This window comes from Doryrhamphus excisus, chromosome 1 (assembly GCF_030265055.1).
Source record: "Doryrhamphus excisus isolate RoL2022-K1 chromosome 1, RoL_Dexc_1.0, whole genome shotgun sequence".
In the NCBI taxonomy this organism is placed as follows: Eukaryota; Metazoa; Chordata; class Actinopteri; order Syngnathiformes; family Syngnathidae; genus Doryrhamphus; species Doryrhamphus excisus.
The window spans coordinates 4601910-4621576 of NC_080466.1; the positions used below are offsets into that span (position 1 = coordinate 4601910).

At 39.9% G+C, this 19667-nt stretch overlaps 1 protein-coding gene across 1 annotated transcript; it reads right to left on the reverse strand.

Annotated features, from left to right (window-relative positions):
* Nucleotides 1–32: 32 nt before the first annotated feature.
* On the reverse strand, nucleotides 33–18693 carry cusr (Copper-only SOD repeat protein). Its single transcript, XM_058045939.1, has 18 exons — nucleotides 18559–18693; nucleotides 14918–17000; nucleotides 14574–14673; nucleotides 13667–13744; nucleotides 11562–11645; nucleotides 10933–11065; nucleotides 9438–9552; nucleotides 8580–8704; nucleotides 8096–8179; nucleotides 5287–7363; nucleotides 4922–5021; nucleotides 4393–4470; nucleotides 3346–3453; nucleotides 3093–3225; nucleotides 2519–2633; nucleotides 1660–1784; nucleotides 644–727; nucleotides 33–390 (listed from the first exon to the last, which is right to left on the reverse strand). The coding sequence occupies exons 1-18, from the start codon at nucleotides 18593–18595 to the stop codon at nucleotides 314–316; spliced, it is 5736 nt and encodes a 1911-aa protein (XP_057901922.1). The 5' UTR covers nucleotides 18596–18693; the 3' UTR covers nucleotides 33–313.
* Between the last annotated feature and the right edge of the window lie 974 nt (nucleotides 18694–19667).

Below are 19667 nucleotides of genomic sequence, written 5' to 3' on the forward strand. Positions count from 1 at the left end.
TAACTGGTGCACACTTTAGAAACAGTGGATTTATTTATTTAATCAAATTTACATACAAATGTACATGAAAATATAGTACATCCATATATACAAGAGTTTTGGAATGGTAACCGATCTCACCCAAATACTTAATAGTGCAAATACACGAATGATATATGATATGGAAAGTGAAGTTTGTTGTTATTAATACATCATTTGTGAAGGTCACGTGACCACATTAACCTGCGGCGCACTCTTATTCCATGAACACATTCAGATCAACAACATGAGGTTGGAGATGGCGGTATGTCTAAACTATAATTAAGTTGTGTAATCAAGATAGCAGGCAAGCAGCAGCAAACATCACAGCGATGAGAATGTTTGTGGACCCCAACAGGAAACCTGCACTTCCTGTGAAGATAAAATCACGTCATTCACATTAAGAATTAAAACTGAAAACTCCACAAACCTAATCATTGTAAATGAAATATGCAATTATACCGTAGTTCCATTTCATCTTACCCTTATTTAGCTTTTATAAATGTAGATGTGTGTACATGTACACACCAAAACCAGTCAAGACTACATGAGTCTGGAATACAGTTCTCACTTAAGTATTTACATTACACATCTGAGGATGGTATTATAAAAAAAAAACACTCACTCGGCAGGCAGATATCTGACTCTCTGAATATTCCCATCAGCTCACTATCTCTGACGGACATCAGGAGCTCTGGACTAACGTCCCCTTTGAGAAAAGAAAGAACACATAAGTTCGTCATGCTTCTCAATGATAATTAAAATGTTGACATGCCAGGCAAAAATAGTGTGTATCTCTTTGAGCTGTGACTACAACGTTATAGATTTAGAAACATATAGAAACATCACGCTATTAATTAACCATTTCGTGGTTGAATGCCGTCTATTATTAATTTAAAAAAAATCTTTATTTTGGTGTTAAGGTTGGCAATAAAACTTGAAAAAATGTCGGACTCTAAGTTTGTGACTCTATACAAATGCTATGTTGCATTAGCCACGACAAGAAGTATTACTATTACTATAGTATTACTACTATATTGGGTAATAAAAGTGTAGAAATGACTATAGGGATGCTATGACATGTTTATAGGGCTCTAATAGTGTTAAACCTTGTACTTAGGTCGTAAGTAGGTTTTCTATGTTCTGAATACAACAATATTCAGTTTATATTTTTTTTAATTTTATTTTTTTCATATATAATTTATTTATTTATTTATTTATTTATTTATTTATTTATTTATTTATTTATTTATTTATTTATTTATTTATTTATTTATTTATTTATTTATATTTAAAATTATAACTATATAAATAATACTTCACAGAAATTCACTTAACAGAGTTGGGTCTGGAACCAATTATCCGTGATAAACGAGGGATGACTGTATACTGTATGTATTTATGCATTATATTTATAGTCATATTGACATAAAAATGATGGTAGATACATGAATGTAATTTTTGTTGTTTTAAATTAATTTTTGCATTCATTAGTTAAAACCAAAACTGGTTATGCAACTGCGGACATAAATAAATCTAGTGACATTGCAAAAGCTTGTGGAAAGGATACCACAGCAAATGTGTGTAATCAAAGCTCAAGGCAGGCCAACCAAATTTTAGAGGGTGTGACTCAATGCATACCTGCTACCATGAATTTCACTTGTTGGCATGTTCCATCATTTATAGATGTGGGACTGGGGCCCAGGATTGTCACTCTTGCTGGTACCATCTGCAGAACATCAGCAACCCTACGCCTGAAATCAGTTCTGGGAGGAGGGGGAAGAAAACATTGAAAAGTTGAACTTGAAAGCCAGTTACTGATATTTAATTCAATTAAATTCCATTGGATGCACGGTGGAGTGTGGTTAGCACGCAGGAGACTGCTAGGAGACCCAGGTCTGTTTCCCCGTTCATGCATCTCTGTGTGGAGTTTGCATGTTCTCCCCGTGCATGCGTGGCTCTTCTCCGGTTTCCTCCCACATTCCAAAAACATGCTAGGTTAATTAGCGACTCCAAATTGTCCATAGGTATGAATGTGAGTGTGAATGGTTGTTTGTCTATATGTGCCCTGTGATTGGCTGGCGACCAGCCCAGGGTGAAGAAACCTGGGATAGGCTCCAGCATAATCCCGGCACTCTAGTGAGGATAATTCCTTTGATAATTTAATTTTTATGATAATAATATCACATAAACACTGTCAAATAACAAATTAATACATTTTAAATGTTTCAGTTTTAACTGAAATCTTCCATGACCCTAAAAAAAAATTGGAAACTCAATGATCGGCGGAACACCTGATTCAAAACAAATCCAGAATGGAATTATACTGACCTATTTCTTGTTATTTGTTTGGGGTGTTCCTGCAATAATAATAATAATAGTAATACATAATACAATAATACAATAATACTGTTACAATGTGCACAAACAATCAAGTTCATCATAATAATTTTCTTGTTATTTATGTTTGTGACTTAAAATAGGATATTTCTACACTCACCTGCTGTAATTTCCCACTGTGGGAAAGGTCTGGGTTGCCGAGGGAGATACTGGGAGGATGTCAGCACATGCGATGATGTCATCACCATCCTTCAGCACCACAGACCTGTAGACCACTATGACAACAAGCAACACAAACACCATATATTATTGAAAGGAAAATATTTTAGTTGTTGAATTTGTGTGTAAAAGTGACCTTGACTTTTTATAAACTTTATTAAGGTCATAAATCCCTAAGATTGTGTACACACCAAGAACCACTTGGTGCACAAAAACAACAAAATAGACATAAGATGACTCCTCACAGATTGTATACTCAAAATATATAAACACCATCTACAGAAACTGTAATGGAATCTTTCCGGTTGAACAGCTAGTTAATACCCGTGTTAGTCCCTCTATTGTCTCATTTCTGGCTAAAGCATGAAGGAAGTATGCCTTGTTTAAACTACACTTGGGTCTGGCATCCAAGTACTCTATGCTTAGTTTCGGTTCTTCTGTTTTGACACAACCATTTACAGTAATAAAATACAAATAGGCGTTTTATATAGTCAACGCAAGGACTGTGTTGTCACCTGTGTTATCCCCAGTAAGCTCAATGATACTGTCAGTGTAGAGTTGTTCCTGAGTCAAGCTGACTGGGCCGTGTCTTGCTGATACCTCCCCCACTGCACAGCTCAGAGGGTAGTCGAGAGAACAGCTGGAATTCTGAAAAGAGAATAAATGTAAAAAGATGAAATGTAGTTTTGAATCACAATTAATGCTGTCAAAGATCATTGTATAATGTTCTGCTGATTGGCGATTCTAATCCAAGTGGTTTCGTCTCACCTGTGATGTCATGTTGAAAGGATTAAAGGTTCCTTGGTAATCAGAACACTGGCTGTTGTTGGTGGTGCCGATGAGGTTATTGGATATGAACAGTGATGCTTCTGTGAGCTGCAAATAAAAAGAATATTTGTCTCAAAACACAGCTGCACAGTGGAGAAGTGGTTAGCGTGCAGGCCACACAACTAGGAGACCCGAGTTTGATTCCACCTACGGCCATCTCTGTGTGGAGTTTGCATGTTCTCCCCGTGCATGTGTGTGTTTCCTCCCACATTCCAAAAACATGCTAGCTTAATTGGTGACGGCAAATTATCCATAGGTATGAATGTGAGTGTGAATGGTTGTTTGTCTATATGTGCCCTGTGATTGGTTGGCGACCAGTCCAGGGTGTACCCCGCCTCTCGCCTGAAGACGAAATAGTCTCCAGCACCCCTACGACTCCCCTTGTGAGGATAAGCGGTAGAAAATGAATGAATGAATACCAAAGACAGAGTACTCAGATAGAATCGTGTGTCAGTCAACAATTGTTTACTGCAGGGGTGGGCAAATATTTTGACTCGTGGGCCGCATTGACTTAACAAAATTGTCCAAGGGGAGTCAGAACATATATTTAACACACACACACTCACACTATTTAATGCTTATAATTTTCCTTGAATTATTTGTCTAATTTTATCTGTCAAAGTGTTATACTATCAGCTGGATGTTCTCATGTCACCTTTCCTCAGGAGCACTTTAAACATCAGACCACATCAAACTATGTCATTTAATTTTCCAGTTTTTTTTTGTTTTTTGTTTTTTTTTACTAAATAAGACATCCGACTTGCAAGTCATGTTACCAGTTTGTATGTTAAAAGTTGAAATACTTAGAAAGCAACTGGCCGCCCAAATTCTGTAGGGCCAAAGGCTGTAGTATTGTAAATAGTTCAACAACATGAGGTTACAGTAATAATAGTGTAAATCATGATGTTTTATTTTCAAACCTTCTTCTTTGAAACTTGCTCTAAAATGTTTCAGTTTTCAGAAAAAATAAATGTATGCAGTTCTTACGTTGATTCTTGCCAAGGATTGCAGGTTCACCAGCAGGGTAGTGTCACCGCTGCTTCCATCAGGAAACATTTGCTGAGCCTGGAAGACCAAACGGAGATGGAAAATGGATTTGGGTGATGTTGTCCTGATTTTGTGCTTGGAGCCAGGCAGATTAAAAAAAACAAAAAAACAACATTGTCTTCTACCTAAATACTCCTTTTCATAGATGTTACAGAGCACAGCATGGGGTCAATAGAGGATGGCTGACAGACACAGCTGTTGTCTTGGTCAGCTTGGTAGTTGGTCGGGTCCGTAGGTTCTTCCCACCGACATACGGATGCTAAGTTAAGCTAATGAGTGTGACCCAGCTTCCTGTAATTCACTATCTGTCCAAATACACTGTCATGTTTTTGTGGCAGTTCGGCTCATTTCTGTGATTTTTATCGGACAAACCAAATTTTTAACCAAACTGGGTATGTACTTCATTGGGAATAAAAGTGGTTTAATAAACCAGTTGGACAAAATGATATTGAAGAATTAGCCTGCTTACCAGCTTAACTGTCCCATTCAAAGAGCCACTAAAAACAGCCATGGCATTGACCCATTCGCCATCTGTATTTCTGTCAGCAGAGATGGTAGCACATTGCATCCTGTAAAAAGGAGTTTTCACAAAGAAAACTTGTTGAGTCACCTCAATGAATAGAGAACATAAAAAACACAAGTAGGAAGAGCCACAGAGCACATGACATTCTACACCATCGGCAAAAGGATGACAGATCTTTCTTTGTCCCAGGAGGTTTCTCCAGGTACATGCCTACACTACTATTACCCCACTTTTATTCATTGTTTTTTTTTATACTTTTATTGATACACACCTCTAAATATTAGCAAAAACACTAAGGCACATATTCTCACCTGGATCCATTGGTGTAGTGGATCACCACTGATCTTCCAACGATGCTGTAAGGTCCAGTTAATGGTAGGTTACGGTCTATGAAGACCTCCTCAAATTCCGTTAGGCCTGTCAGCAATCCAAATTTCCCACTGATATCACCGATCTCATATTGGTCAACTGTGCCAGTTCCAGGCATCGGGGACAGTGATATGTTGACGGACAACGGGTTGTAGTGTCCCATAATGTTTGCATTTGAGCATGGGTTTGTATCGTTTGGATTGACGGGCAAAATGTGAACATGATAACCACCAGCCATGGCATTCAGATTGAACAAGGACACGTTTACACGTGTGGGGCCGTTTGGGATCCACTGGTAAAAATGGATATTTCCGGTTGTCATGCCAGAACCAAACCAAGGTCCTAGGCTTGCTTTGGGGACACGCACCATGGTGATATTTGCACAAGCGATCCTTGGGCCTCCTCCTTCTGCCTGATGTATGACCACAGATCGACCAATAGCGCCTGACCCCGGCAACCAGGAAGTGACATCGGTGAAGAAACTTTTGGATTCCACTCCCCCAACTGTGGCGCTGAGGTTGAGGACACTGTGTTTACTTGAATAATCTCCCACTTCACAGGCTATCGGTGTATATGGGCCACAGTGGAGATCATAGCTGATGTCTTCCGTGTCGACATTGAAAGGGTTCCAATGACCTCCTGTTGTGCTGCAGCGCATCTCGTCATCGTCCCTCTCTGAGCTGATGGGGTAAGTGTGGATATGCCAGTTGTGGTTTCTGGTTGAAGCCATTGCGGTGTTTCCGTAAGACAGAACCACAAAAACGGATACGTCAGATAGAGGATTGTTCTTCAGCTGGGTGAACACCATGTCACCAACCACAGAGCTCTGAAACCTGGCTCTACCAACCACGACTTCACCAGGATATCCGATGCTGGCGCAGACGTACCTGGCACCATCTAGTAGGTGAATCACAATGGACCGACCAACAATACTGTTCCGTCCAAAAAGAGGAAGGTTGAAGTCTTCAAATGTCATATTTGCATCGGCCATATTTGCAAGGGACATATGCTTTGCACTGAGGTCACCTACTTCATACATGTCGTGTGTTGATCCTGGCCCAGTGGGGTATGTTGGGGAACTAGTGTTTACACCAAATGGATTCCAGTGGCCACCCAAATTGTCATTGGAGCAAAGATTTGAGGAGGATGTTCTGCCTGAAGGTACAGGAAAATTGTGGACGTGATACGGACCAACCAGGTTCCGCAAGTTACTCAGGTCGACCTTCAACTCTGTCCGATCAAAAGGGGAAGCCTGGCGGAAGCTGATGTATCCACTTATCCCTTTCATATCCACGAGAGCACTCACTTGTTTCTCGGGCACATTATAGATTTTAGCACAGATGAAAGTTGATCCTGGGCGGAGGAGGATAAAGGCAGTGTTGTTCTGGAAGGTTGTCAAGTCCAGGCGAGACTTTCCGAGTCGCAAAGGGGTTCCGATGTTAACGACACCCAGATCTGTCAAAGCGGTGGTATCTAAACTGCCAAGGAGAACATCGCAGCTTGCAGCTGAGCTCACCGAGCCGTAGAGTGTCGTATTGGTCTGTGAGGCATTGACTTGACCGACTGTAACAAGATCTGTTAGGACCCGTGCGCTGTTCTGTCCGAGGTTACGTCGGATGTAAACATTGCCAGCAATCTCTCCATTGAACCTGGCCTGACTTGTTGAGACGGTTTTTCCAGAACTTACAACAGTGCATACTTGAGTGTTGTTACAGGTCTGCAGAGTCAGCGAGAGGTCATCCAGGTTTGAACGTTGTTGAAAGAGACTTGAGATATTGACAGTGGAGGTTGAGGTGGGATCAGCAGTAAAGGTGAAAACACTAACGCCGATGTTTGCCTCAGTGCATGGTTCAGCAAAATGGCCGTACATGACAGGAAACTCAGTGAGGGAAAAGTTTAAGGCACCGCAGGATCCAGCGCCAGAAATGCTGATAGTTGCCATCCCATTGGTGGAGTCCAATTGTACCTCTCCCTTGACTCCACCCATGTTCAGCGGTGCCAGGAACTGACTGCAGGAATCTGGGAAAATCATTTTGAAATATTAACAGAGCTATTATGTCAGTTATTAATTAAATAATCAGAAATTTCCTGAAGTACCCAAGTGTACAAGGGGTGATTTTTTCGTTACATACACGTAGTAAAATAGAATTAAACTTGCACCTATAGTGTGTACTGAGAAAGTAACGCCAAGCGATTGAGAGGTTTGACTTTTTGGGGAAACGATTTTGTGATGCAGATGAATTACACTTTCCAACACATGTTGTTTTGAGAAACCAAACTCTTGACTTAATTGGGCCACGCAATTAACCGGAACTATGTTCAACCTCAAAAGCTGACCAGAACTCATCTCACATAAACAAATGGGGGGTAAGTCACTATCGATAGGGATGTCGTTACAACAAGTCAAGAATTCAATCCATCCCTTTAACGTGTGGTTCCCATCCACTGCCACTTCTATATGAGGTTTATTATCATGCAAGTAGTATCATGCCATAGCTCACGGTCTGCTTCTAGCTGCCATGGCTTTTCTCTTAAACAAAAATTATTGTCATATTTTAATGTTGCATGATCGCAAGCTCTTGTCCTAGAAATGCAGAATGTTTTACATCACTCACTATCATTGATCATTTGTGTCGTCATTCTATGTGTTGATCCGGTAAACATGAATGTTAACGCATCGTGTGAAATCTCATGAATGCATTATTCACTCAAAAATTCACATCTGAGGATCACAATACATAGCACACTCACCTGGGAGGCAGATTTCCGACTCTCTGAACATTCCCATCAGCTCACTGTTTCTGACAGAGCTCAGAAGATCTGCACTAACTTCCCCTTCAATAGAAAGACAATGCTCAGTTACACATATGTTGTCCATACTTGAGAATCACAATTGAACTGGCAACTGAAAACATTTTACTAAAGAAAGGCCTTCCAAGATGAGGATTTCTGAGGGATTAAAGGCTTGGTTTGTGTGTTATGTTTGTGTGTATGTTATGTTTCCAGGTTTGTATTACACTGTATTGTGTTAAACCCAATTCATTCTACCACATGTATTTCCATTTGTACGTCCATTTGCATGTTCCATTCATCCATCAGTTTTAATTAGGATCGCGAGTATACTGGAGCCTATCCCAGCTGTCTTTGGGCGAGAGGCGGTTTACACCCTGGACTGGTCGCCACCCATGTTATTGTCTGTATTTAAATATTGTTTTAGAATTGCCTTATTGCTTACCTGATACCATAAAGGTCACTTGTTGGCATGTTCCATTATTTATAGATATGGGACTACGGCCAAGGATAGTCACTCTTGCTGTTGCTACCTGCAGGGCAGCAGCAACCCTCATCCGGAACTCATAGCTGGGGGGGTAAAAAAGGACATTATCACCTTGTTTACCAGCAAGTTATTGATATTTAATTAATTACAATTTATGTGATTATTTCTTGTTTATGATGAGCACTACATTAAAGAAACAGCTGTCAACTTAAAATCCTTCAGTTAAAAATAAAAAAAAAATCTCCCGTGAGCTTAAAGAGAAATGGCAAACTCAATGATTGGTCGACCATCTACCTAGAATTCAAAACACATTTAATTTGTTTTCATAAGGGAATTATACTTAACTGTTCCTGATCAGTTATTAGGGGGTGTTTCTCCTTAGTTGAGACAAACCATGGTAATGGCAATGGCAATGGCAATGGTAATGGTAATGGTAATGGTAATGGTAATGGTAATGGTAATGGTTTTATTTCATTTGAACATGCATCAGATTACAATTGAATGCATCACATAATCAGTTCACAGTTCCACATGTCCAAAAGGAGTAGGAAGAAGCAAAGCTTATTAAATCCTACCCCTCCATCTGGTACTTTTACAATCTGTAACTGTTACATTTGTTCACTTCCTGCTTTCTATAACACAGTTTAGTTTTTTTTTTTTTAAATAATGCACCTTTTAGTTTTCTGTGAGGGTTATTGTGTGTAGCTGCTCTATAGGAGAGCACAACTCAATACAAAGGGTTGAAACATGAGCATAATTATTTCCCTTTAAGAAGACCTATAATATGATATTCATATATGATATTTATACACTCACCTGCTGTAATTTCCCACTGTGGGAAAGGTCTGGGTTGCCGAGGGAGATACTGGGAGGATGTCAGCACATCCGATGATGTCATCACCGTCCTTCAGGACCACAGATCTGTGGACCACTATGACCACAAGCAACACAAATGCCATATATTATTGAAACGCATATGTTTTGGTTGAAATCAGTATGCGGATCAAAAAGATCTGCTGTGGCGAGCCTGGCGTGGTGTAGTGGTTAATGTTTTGGACTTTGGAACGGATGCCCTGCATTCGAATCTCCACTTGTAAGCATTATCGGTATTTATCAGGAAGGGCATCCAGGATATAAAGGGCTCCAGAAAATCACTATGCAGATCAAAAAAGATCTGTGGTGACTCCGTAATCAGGAAAAAGCCAAAAGAAACAAACATAAGTTTTGGTTGCTGAATTGCACAATTTGCCCCGTTCTGAGAGTGTGATAGGTCTCTGTTGTATCAGCAAGAGGAATTTTATAAACGTATGTACCACCATGCAGTTTATGCGTCACTGTCAGTGATTTCATAGTAGAAGATCCTTTCACATGTTCAAAAGATAACATCTTAATTCTTTGTGCTGATACTGTAGTTATTACTCATAATTGGGCCACTTGGTGGCACTCAGGGATCGGGTGTATGTTTGACAATACAGAAGAATAAGATCTGTTGTGCTTTTTCTACTTTTCTGACCTATAAATGTAGTTAGAATGTTGTATTGTTCGTATTAAACAATGCCAAAGTATCAGATAATGAGGTATGCGCATTTGGAAGTGAGCTCTGAAAGACGTTTGGGATGGCTCAAAACACTCAGATTTAAAAGGCGTGGTAAAACCGTTCCTTTGTGATGTCACAGAGAGGTGGATTTCCTTATATGGTTCATAGTTATGAAGCACTTTGGGTCGTGTGACCAATCACAGGGGGCCGTGTGTGGAATAAATTAAAACAGACCATTGCTGTAGCTGCTCTATAGGAGACCACAACTCAATACAAAGGGTAAAAAAATTAACATAATAGATCCCCTTTAACATTCTTGATGATGGTTGCAGTGTTTGAGCGGCTTGGACCAGGCATGCAATCAACGATAATGTCTCCTCTTCTCTAATGAGCGTTTTAAGGTGTCACTTTTCAGCTTCCACCTCAAGTCTGCATCACACTTGGGAGACATAACGGAGCTTAAACTTGAAAAGTGAGCATAGTTGTGACCACTTATATATTCTTCCGCCATAACAAAGTTTTTTTCTATTGTACGGTACTAATTTATGGGACTGACATTGTAACCACAAAATGCTGTAACACTGAAAGACATAAAATGAGAACCACTTTTGAGTTATTACTCATAGTATTCACACTATCGTCTTATTTGAAGTCAAAGCATTGAGAAAATATGCCTTGTTTAAACTGTACTTTGGTCTGACATTCATCATGTCACCAAGCGTAATAAACAATTTTTTTTTTTTTATCCAGGAACTGCAAAGAGTGTGTTGTCACCTGTGCTATCCCCAGAAAGCTCAATGATACTGTCAGTGTAGAGTTGTTCCTGAGTCAAGCTGACTGGGCCGTGTCTTGCTGATACCTCCCCCACTGCACAGCTCAGAGGGTAGTCGAGAGAACAGCTGGGATTCTGAAAAGAGAATAAATGTAAAAATATGAAACACTGACTATAGCAGGGGTCCCCAAACTTTTTCCAGTGAGGGCCACATGACTTTTCTTTCCTCTGAAGGGGGCCAGGGTCAGAGTCGTATGTTTGTTTATGTTCTATGACTGGGGCAAAGTGTGGTTGTAGTCACGTCACAATAGGTTACCATTTCCAGTTCTATGACAGAAAAATGTACATGCTTTATTGTTCAGGGGGCCGGGTCAAATGTGGAAGTGGGCCGTGTCCGGCCCCCGGGCCTTAGTTTGGTGACCACTGGACTAGAGAATACTTTTTGAAAAAATGTAAATAATTAAAAAAATTGTTTTTCCACAAATAATGCTAGTAAAAATGATCAGTTAATTCAAATTTGCATATTCATACAGTAGTAACATTACTGTACGAGTACTGTACTGTACTGAGATAGTAATAATTAACCAGTTCTCATTAAAAAAAAAGCATTGCCCAAGCCTTTTTGTCTCACCATTGATGTCATGTTGTAAGGGTTAAAGGTTCCCTGGTAATCAGTACACTGGTAGTTGCCTATGAACAGCGATGCTTCGGTGAGCTGTAGATAGAAAATACAGAAAAACAGATTACATGTAATGCTTTTTCCAGATTACAGACAGACATACTATTAAGCAAATACAGGCAATTGCTGGGGGCCCCAAAATTTCCAGCGTCCCCCAAACGCTTCATTAAAACCGATTATTGATTTTTTTCTTCAGTTTAAAGTACAGACTACTGTTTTAGTCTTAATTTACGTGCTTAGAAATACATTAAAATGCATAATTTTTCATAAGCATTAAGGACATTTTCTCATATTTTGCACTTGTTAGAAGATGATAAACAATATTTCAAAACATTTTTTGGGTAATGTAAACATGGCTATGTAACTAGTATCTTAAATTGACAGATAATTGTAACAGATTTCAAAAGCAAGAAAAAAGTGGTCTAAATTATTCACTTTTTGTAAAAAAAATAAATAAAAAAATAAAAATTATGTGGCAGGCCCCAGTGACTAGTTTGTGCCGCACTTTGGAAATAGTGTTTATAAAATGTGCTATATAAATAAAGTAGATTGGATTGCCAGATGACTAAATGCGCCCCAACTCGAAGCTTTCTTGCAATTTTTCATTCATTCATTCATTCATTTTCTACCGCTTTTCCTCACGAAGGTCGCGGGGGGTGCTGGAGCCTATCCCAGCTGTCTTCGGGCGTAAGGCGGGGTACACCCTAGACTGGTCGCCAGCCAATCACAGGGCACACATAGACAAACAACCATTCACACTCACATTCATACCCATGGACAATTTGGAGTCACCAATTAACCTAGCATGTTTTTGGAATGTGGGAGGAAACCGGAGTACCCGGAGAAAACCCACGCATGCACGGGGAGAACATGCAAACTCCACATAGAGATGGCCGAGGGTGGAATTGAACCCTGGTCTCCTAGCTGTGAGGTCTGTGCGCTAACCCCTAGACCACCGTGCCGCCCTCTTGCAATTTTTGTTTGCAAAAAAATCTGTTTTTGAGATGGAAGCATTTGCTTACTCTGACTTCTGATATCTTTTTAATCACGCAAATCCATGAGAAAAGAAATAGCTATTTTTTAGTCTATCTCCACTCATTCACATCCACAGCTGCAGCTCCATAATTCTTTCATTTCTAGCGCACCTTATCTTATTTCCTGATCACATTGCACATCATTGTCTGACATCTGATCGCTGCCATGTCACATAGTCGTAGAACTTGATAGTGTAATTCAATACATTGCTTGCCTTTGTTAATAAACTGCTTGACTTGTTCAGTTTATGTTCTCATTTCAAAGAAATCCAAGTTTGTAAGCAATGCAGGGGTGCTCAAAATGCGGCCTGCGACACATTGCTGGGGAACCAATTCAACAAAACCTTGAAGAATCCTGGAGTGTTCAATGATTCGTTTGTGACTGCTGGGTACTTGATTTAGTAAGCGTTTACTTAGCTGGAGAGGTGTTACAAGAATACAGTAACAGTTACGTGGTCTGCCATTTTTGTTTCATTAAGTTCCTACTTGTGCCGGACTGAACATTTACTGTAAAAGTCATGTGCATGTTCACTTCATGTTCACGCGTCTTCCATGTCGCAGCTACAACAGTGACTAAAAACAGCAATCTGACTTTTGGACGGAGAATGTATAAGCTGTGAACCACACTGTGCAATATTTCTTCAATCCGGCTAAAACTGTGCAATAAACCTGAAATTGTAGTAATTGAAGAAAATGCATACATGATTTTACAGTATATTTGTACTGTTCTTTTTTTGGCAATGGCTAAACTTCAACTGCTATACTGTTTTGTGATGTACATCGCCTATAGCCCAACCCCGTTTTATTGTATTTGTTAGTACTCTGTTTTGACTGTACACATGACAAACATCTTGAATCTTGACAGATGATTGCGTTCATTGTTTTCATAGAAATTGCAGTGCTTACTTTTCAAACCTTATTTGTTGGATCTATCATTCAAGCAAAACGAACAAAAAAAAATGATATTGTTCCAAGAACAGACATACTGTAGAAGTCAGTACACAGTAAGTATGTCATGCTTACGTTGGTTCTTGCCAAAGATTGCACGTTCACCAGAAGTGTAGTATCACTGCTACTTCCATCAGGAAACATTTGCTGGACCTGAAAGACCAACCAAAGGTGGATAATGGATCTGGGCATATACTATAAGACATATCTTACATAATAATGGGTTGTCCTGCATGTTGCGCTCTTTAGGCAGACTTAAAAAAAAAAAGTAAAAAATAAGCATGTTCTTTATCTCCTAGCTCCTCATTTGGTAACTCCTTTTGATGGATGTCACAGAGCTCAGCATGGGGGCCCTGGTGGAGGGCTAACTCAGATGTTGTCTTGTTAAGTTTCAGTTCTTATGGTAATGGTAATGGTTTCATTTCATTTGAACATGCATCAGATTACAATTGAGTGCATCCCATAATCAGTTCACAGTTCCACATGTCCAAAAGGAGTAGGAAGAAGCAAAGCTTATTAAATCCTACCCCTCCATCTGGTACTTTTACAATCAGTAACTGTTACATTTGTTCACTTCCTGCTTTCCATAATACAGTTTAAGGTTTTTTTTTTAATAATGCACCTCGTACCAAAGTAGGAGGTGATATGAGCATCCAATGACATAATGGGTACCATAGTAAGTGTCAATATAGTGATATATATAGCACATCATGACTGGTTCAAGACTCTTCATCCTTGTATTTAGCAAACATCAACTGCTTGTATTGTTTCTTGAATTGGCTCATCGTTGTGCATTGTTTGAGGTCCTTACTCAATCCATTCCAGTTCTTAGTCAATAGGTTCTGATAAATGCTACTTTTAACTCACACTAACACTCGGCTTCTTGAACATCCCTCATGCAACTTTAGTACTAATCAAATCTCTATCTTACCATTACAACATAAATACTCAATATTCATTTGTGAAAACTTGTGATGCTTACCAGCTTAACTGTCCCGCTCAAAGAACCACTAAAAACAGCCGTGGCGTTGACCCATTCGCCATCTGTATTTCGGTCAGCAAATATGGTCGCACACTGCATCCTGTAAAAGTGTGCATTGACATACAAATAAATGAACACGAAACTACAGGTTGTTTGCACATGGAACGATTGTTGAGTCACTTTCAATGGATAGCAAACAACAGCACAGATAACATTCTACACTCTCCTCCAAAAGGAGGTCAGTTGTTTGTTTTTTTTCCATCCTGTTTCTGGAGGTACTAAACCATGCATACCTACGCAATACAAACTGTACAGAAGACTAAACATGTTCTTTAAGCTCTCACCTGGATCCATTGGTGTAGTGGATCACCACAGATCTTCCAACGATGCTATGAGGTCCAGTTAATGGTAGGTTACTGTCTATGAAGACCTCCTCAGATTCCGTTAGGCCTGTCAGCAATCCAAATTTCCCACTGATATCACCGATCTCATATTGGTCAACTGTGCCAGTTCCAGGCGGGGGGGACAGTGATATGTCGACGGACAGCGGGTTGTAGTGTCCCATAATGTTTGCATTTGAGCATGGGTTTGTATCGTTTGGATTGACGGGCAAAATGTGAACATGATAACCACCAGCCATGGCATTCAGATTGAACAAGGACACGTTTACACGTGTGGGGCCGTTTGGGATCCACTGGTAAAAATGGATATTTCCGGTTGTCATGCCAGAACCAAACCAAGGTCCTAGGCTTGCTTTGGGGACACGCACCATGGTGATATTTGCACAAGCGATCCTTGGGCCTCCTCCTTCTGCCTGATGTATGACCACAGATCGACCAATAGCGCCTGACCCTGGCAACCAGGAAGTGACATCTGTGAAGAAACTTTTGGATTCCACTCCCCCAACTGTGGCGCTGAGGTTGAGGACACTGTGTTTACTTGAATAATCTCCCACTTCACAGGCTATCGGTGTATATGGGCCACAGTGGAGATCATAGCTGATGTCTTCCGTGTCGACATTGAAAGGGTTCCAATGACCTCCTGTTGTGCTGCAGCGCATCTCGTCATCGTCCCTCTCTGAGCTGATGGGGTAAGTGTGGATATGCCAGTTGTGGTTTCTGGTCGAAGCCATTGCGGTGTTTCCGTAAGACAGAACCACAAAAACGGATACGTCAGATAGAGGATTGTTCTTCAGCTGGGTGAACACCATGTCACCAACCACAGAGCTCTGAAACCTGGCTCTACCGACCACGACTTCACCAGGATAGCCAATGCTGGCGCAGACGTACCTGGCACCATCTAGTAGGTGAATCACAATGGACCGACCAACAATACTGTTCCGTCCAAAAAGAGGAAGGTTGAAGTCTTCAAATGTCATATTTGCATCGGCCATATTTGCAAGGGACATATGCTTTGCACTGAGGTCACCCACTTCATACATGTCGTGTGTTGATCCTGGCCCAGTGGGGTATGTTGGGGAACTAGTGTTTACACCAAATGGATTCCAGTGGCCACCCAAATTGTCATTGGAGCAAAGATTTGAGGAGGATGTTCTGCCTGAAGGTACGGGAAAATTATGGACGTGATACGGACCAACCAGGCTCCGCAAGTTACTCAGGTCGACCTTCAACTCTGTCCGATCAAAAGGGGAAGCCTGGCGGAAGCTGATGTATCCACTTATCCCTTTCATATCCACGAGAGCACTCACTTGTTTCTCGGGCACATTATAGATTTTAGCACAGATGAAAGTTGATCCTGGGCGGAGGAGGAGAAAGGCAGTGTTGTTCTGGAAGGTTGTCAAGTCCAGGCGAGACTTTCCGAGTCGCAAAGGGGTTCCGATGTTAACGACACCCAGATCTGTCAAAGCGGTGGTATCTAAACTGCCAAGGAGAACATCGCAGCTTGCAGCTGAGCTCACCGAGCCGTAGAGTGTTGTATTGGTCTGTGAGGCATTGACTTGACCGACTGTAACAAGATCTGTAAGGACCCGTGCGCTGTTCTGTCCGAGGTTACGTCGGATGTAAACATTGCCAGCAATCTCTCCATTGAACCTGGCCTGACTTGTTGAGACGGTTTCTCCAGAACTTACAACAGTGCATACTTGAGTGTTGTTACAGGTCTGCAGAGTTAGCGAGAGGTCATCCAGGTTTGAACGTTGTTGAAAGAGACTTGAGATATTGACAGTGGAGGTTGAGGTGGGATCAGCAGTAAAGGTGAAAACACTAACGCCGATGTTTGCCTCAGTGCATGGTTCAGCAAAATGGCCGTACATGACAGGAAACTCATTGAGGGAAAAGTTTAAGGCACCGCAGGACCCAGCACCAGAAATGTTGACCGTGGCCATGTCGGTGGCGGAGTCCAATTGTACCTGCCCCATGACTCCACCCATGTTCAGCGGTGCCAGGAACTGAGTGCAGGAAATTGAATCTAAGAAAAAAATTTACATCCATTAGACGAATAATAACTAAGAGCAGGAAAGTATTATTTATTACCATACAGATATAGCAATTCTAAAAATATCCATTGCCATAATTCAATTTGTGAAATATTTTTTTTACAACAGCCATTATTAATTCACCAGAAATATGTGAATTTTCCCACATATTAATTAGACATAATTACACAAACTTAATCCTGGTTCACCTACTTTTTCTCTACAGAAGAAAAAAATTTACATCCATTAGACGAATGATAGCTAAGAGCAGGAAAAATTATGTATTACCATACATATATAGCAATTCTAAAAATATATCCATTACCATAATTCAATTTGTAAAATATTCTTTTACAATAGCCATTATTAATTCACCTGAAATATGTGAATTTTCCCACATATTAATTAAACATAATTACACAAACTTAATCCTTGTTGACCTACTTTTTCTTTACAGAAGAAAAAAAATTACATCCATTAGACGAATGATAGCTAAGAACAGGAAAATATTATTTATTACCATACATATATAGCAATTCTAAAAATATATCCATTGCCATAATTCAATTTGTAAAATATTCTTTTACAATAGCCATTATTAATTCACCTGAAATATGTGAATTTTCCCACATATTATTTAAACATAATTACACAAACTTAATCCTTCTTGACCTACTTTTTCTTTACAGACATTTTCGGTTCTATTTAGACACACCAACGTCTTGCGTTAATATTTATGTACCATCATTTTATTTGCAGGTTTAAGTGCTCTTCCACATGTTTGTTCAAATATTTTAAGCCGCTTACCGAATGTAATAATGAGAGAAATTATTTGCATAACATGTGTATGTCCTGTTCTAAATTTCAGTTTTAGCTTGGCCGTCCTTTTTAAACTGAGTTTATGTTTTAATTCATGTGGGATTTTATAAAGTTTAACTGCAGTAAATCATATTATGGATGGATGAAGGACAACTTGAACAGGAAAATCAATGGGTATGGTCTCAAGGAAGTATTGTTTTTTGGATGAAATCCATTCCATATCAGTGGAAAAGCCTTAAAGTTTTTTTGATTAGACCTGCAACAAGGTCATTTACTGCTGGATTTCACACAAGGAACAACTTGCAATTTTTTTTTTCAAATTGAGATCAACATATGTTAGTCCATGCATCTAACTTAACCAAACTGGTGCTAAATATTCAAGTAAAAAAATAGATACAATACTAATAGAGACTAAAACTGAAATTCAGGATCACTTTTCAGGTTTTCACTTTATCTGGGTTACACTATACGGTGCATCCCTTGTAAAGATGCCAATCTTAGCAGTGTGTAAGAACCTGAGACCTTAAAAGGTTTTCCTTCCATGTGTGAATATTCGGTTCCACGCAAACACATGTAATACAAAATTAATCAGGCAATTAGTCAAGCAAATAACCCTTTGATCTGATACCAATTTGCACACAGTCTGCCTCCATCCCAAGTATAAGGTCCCTGAAAAGCATATTTACACTTGATACTGCTTAACAACTTAACATTAATAATAAATTCACTCACCAATGATGCTAAGGAGCAGGAGAACTTTGAGGCACATTTTGGCAGATGCAAAAAAAGTATCGCTACAAAATGTGTGTGCATAAGTGTGCTCTCCAAGTATGTATCCTGTGCGACTGGTTTGTAGAAGTGTGCAAGCTCAATAACCATCTGTCTGTGTCAGCGTGCGATTGGTTATTAAGGGTGTTTCTTCTGTATGTAGGTAGGGGAGGGAGGAAAATTATTCATGGGTGGAGGTGGCCAGTGACTAAGGGAAGCATGCTTATGATGTTAGTATTTGCACAGTGTATAAAACATAGTTCTCTCAATCAGTAAACATGTACATTTAGGAAAATCTTACGGCAGAAAATCATTCTAATTTTAAAATATACTAGTACACCATGCCTGCATGGAAGAAAATATGTACCATTTTTTCCTGGCCATTCTTTGTATATAATATGCAGGTGTGGTTTACAGAAGTGGTACCAAATCAAAATAACATTTATTTTACTGCTTTTAGAATCTATTTTTAAACGGTACTACTCAGCTGCCCTTGTGACAGGGTTGAGCAAAATAGTAACATACTCTAAGAATAGCACCCACCCCAATGGCTCATCATTTTGGGCTGTTTTGGGTAGGCTACACAGTTATTTACACACCCAAGAGGGCCGGTGAAGTGGGTTAGGTCCATCATTTGCTTTAGTATCCCTGATTGCAACAGAAGCTACAATTGCGATGTGACTATTTCTGTGTCCCTGCAAAAAGGCACAGCGCAAACACAAAGCAGGTTTACAGTCTGTGTGCAGTACAGCAGAATATGCATCGGATGGGCGGTGGTGTCGGTCAGTTGATTTTTATGTTGCTGAAATGTAGTCGTCGTGCATCGTGGTGCATACACCTCATAAACTGTGCCACACTGTTCTGTTGTAAGCAGTTATTTGGGTTATAAACATTAAAAACACAAAGCTACTGGTAAACACCCGCACAGGTAAACAGAGTGAAACTCATATAAATATCACAGCGAAAGAGGAGTTAATATTATCGCTGCCTCCCCTGGTCAGGTCAAACCTGAGGTTTTTATGTTGGGAGTGTTCCTGGTCCAAGAACAAGACATTTATGTTAACTGAAGATTG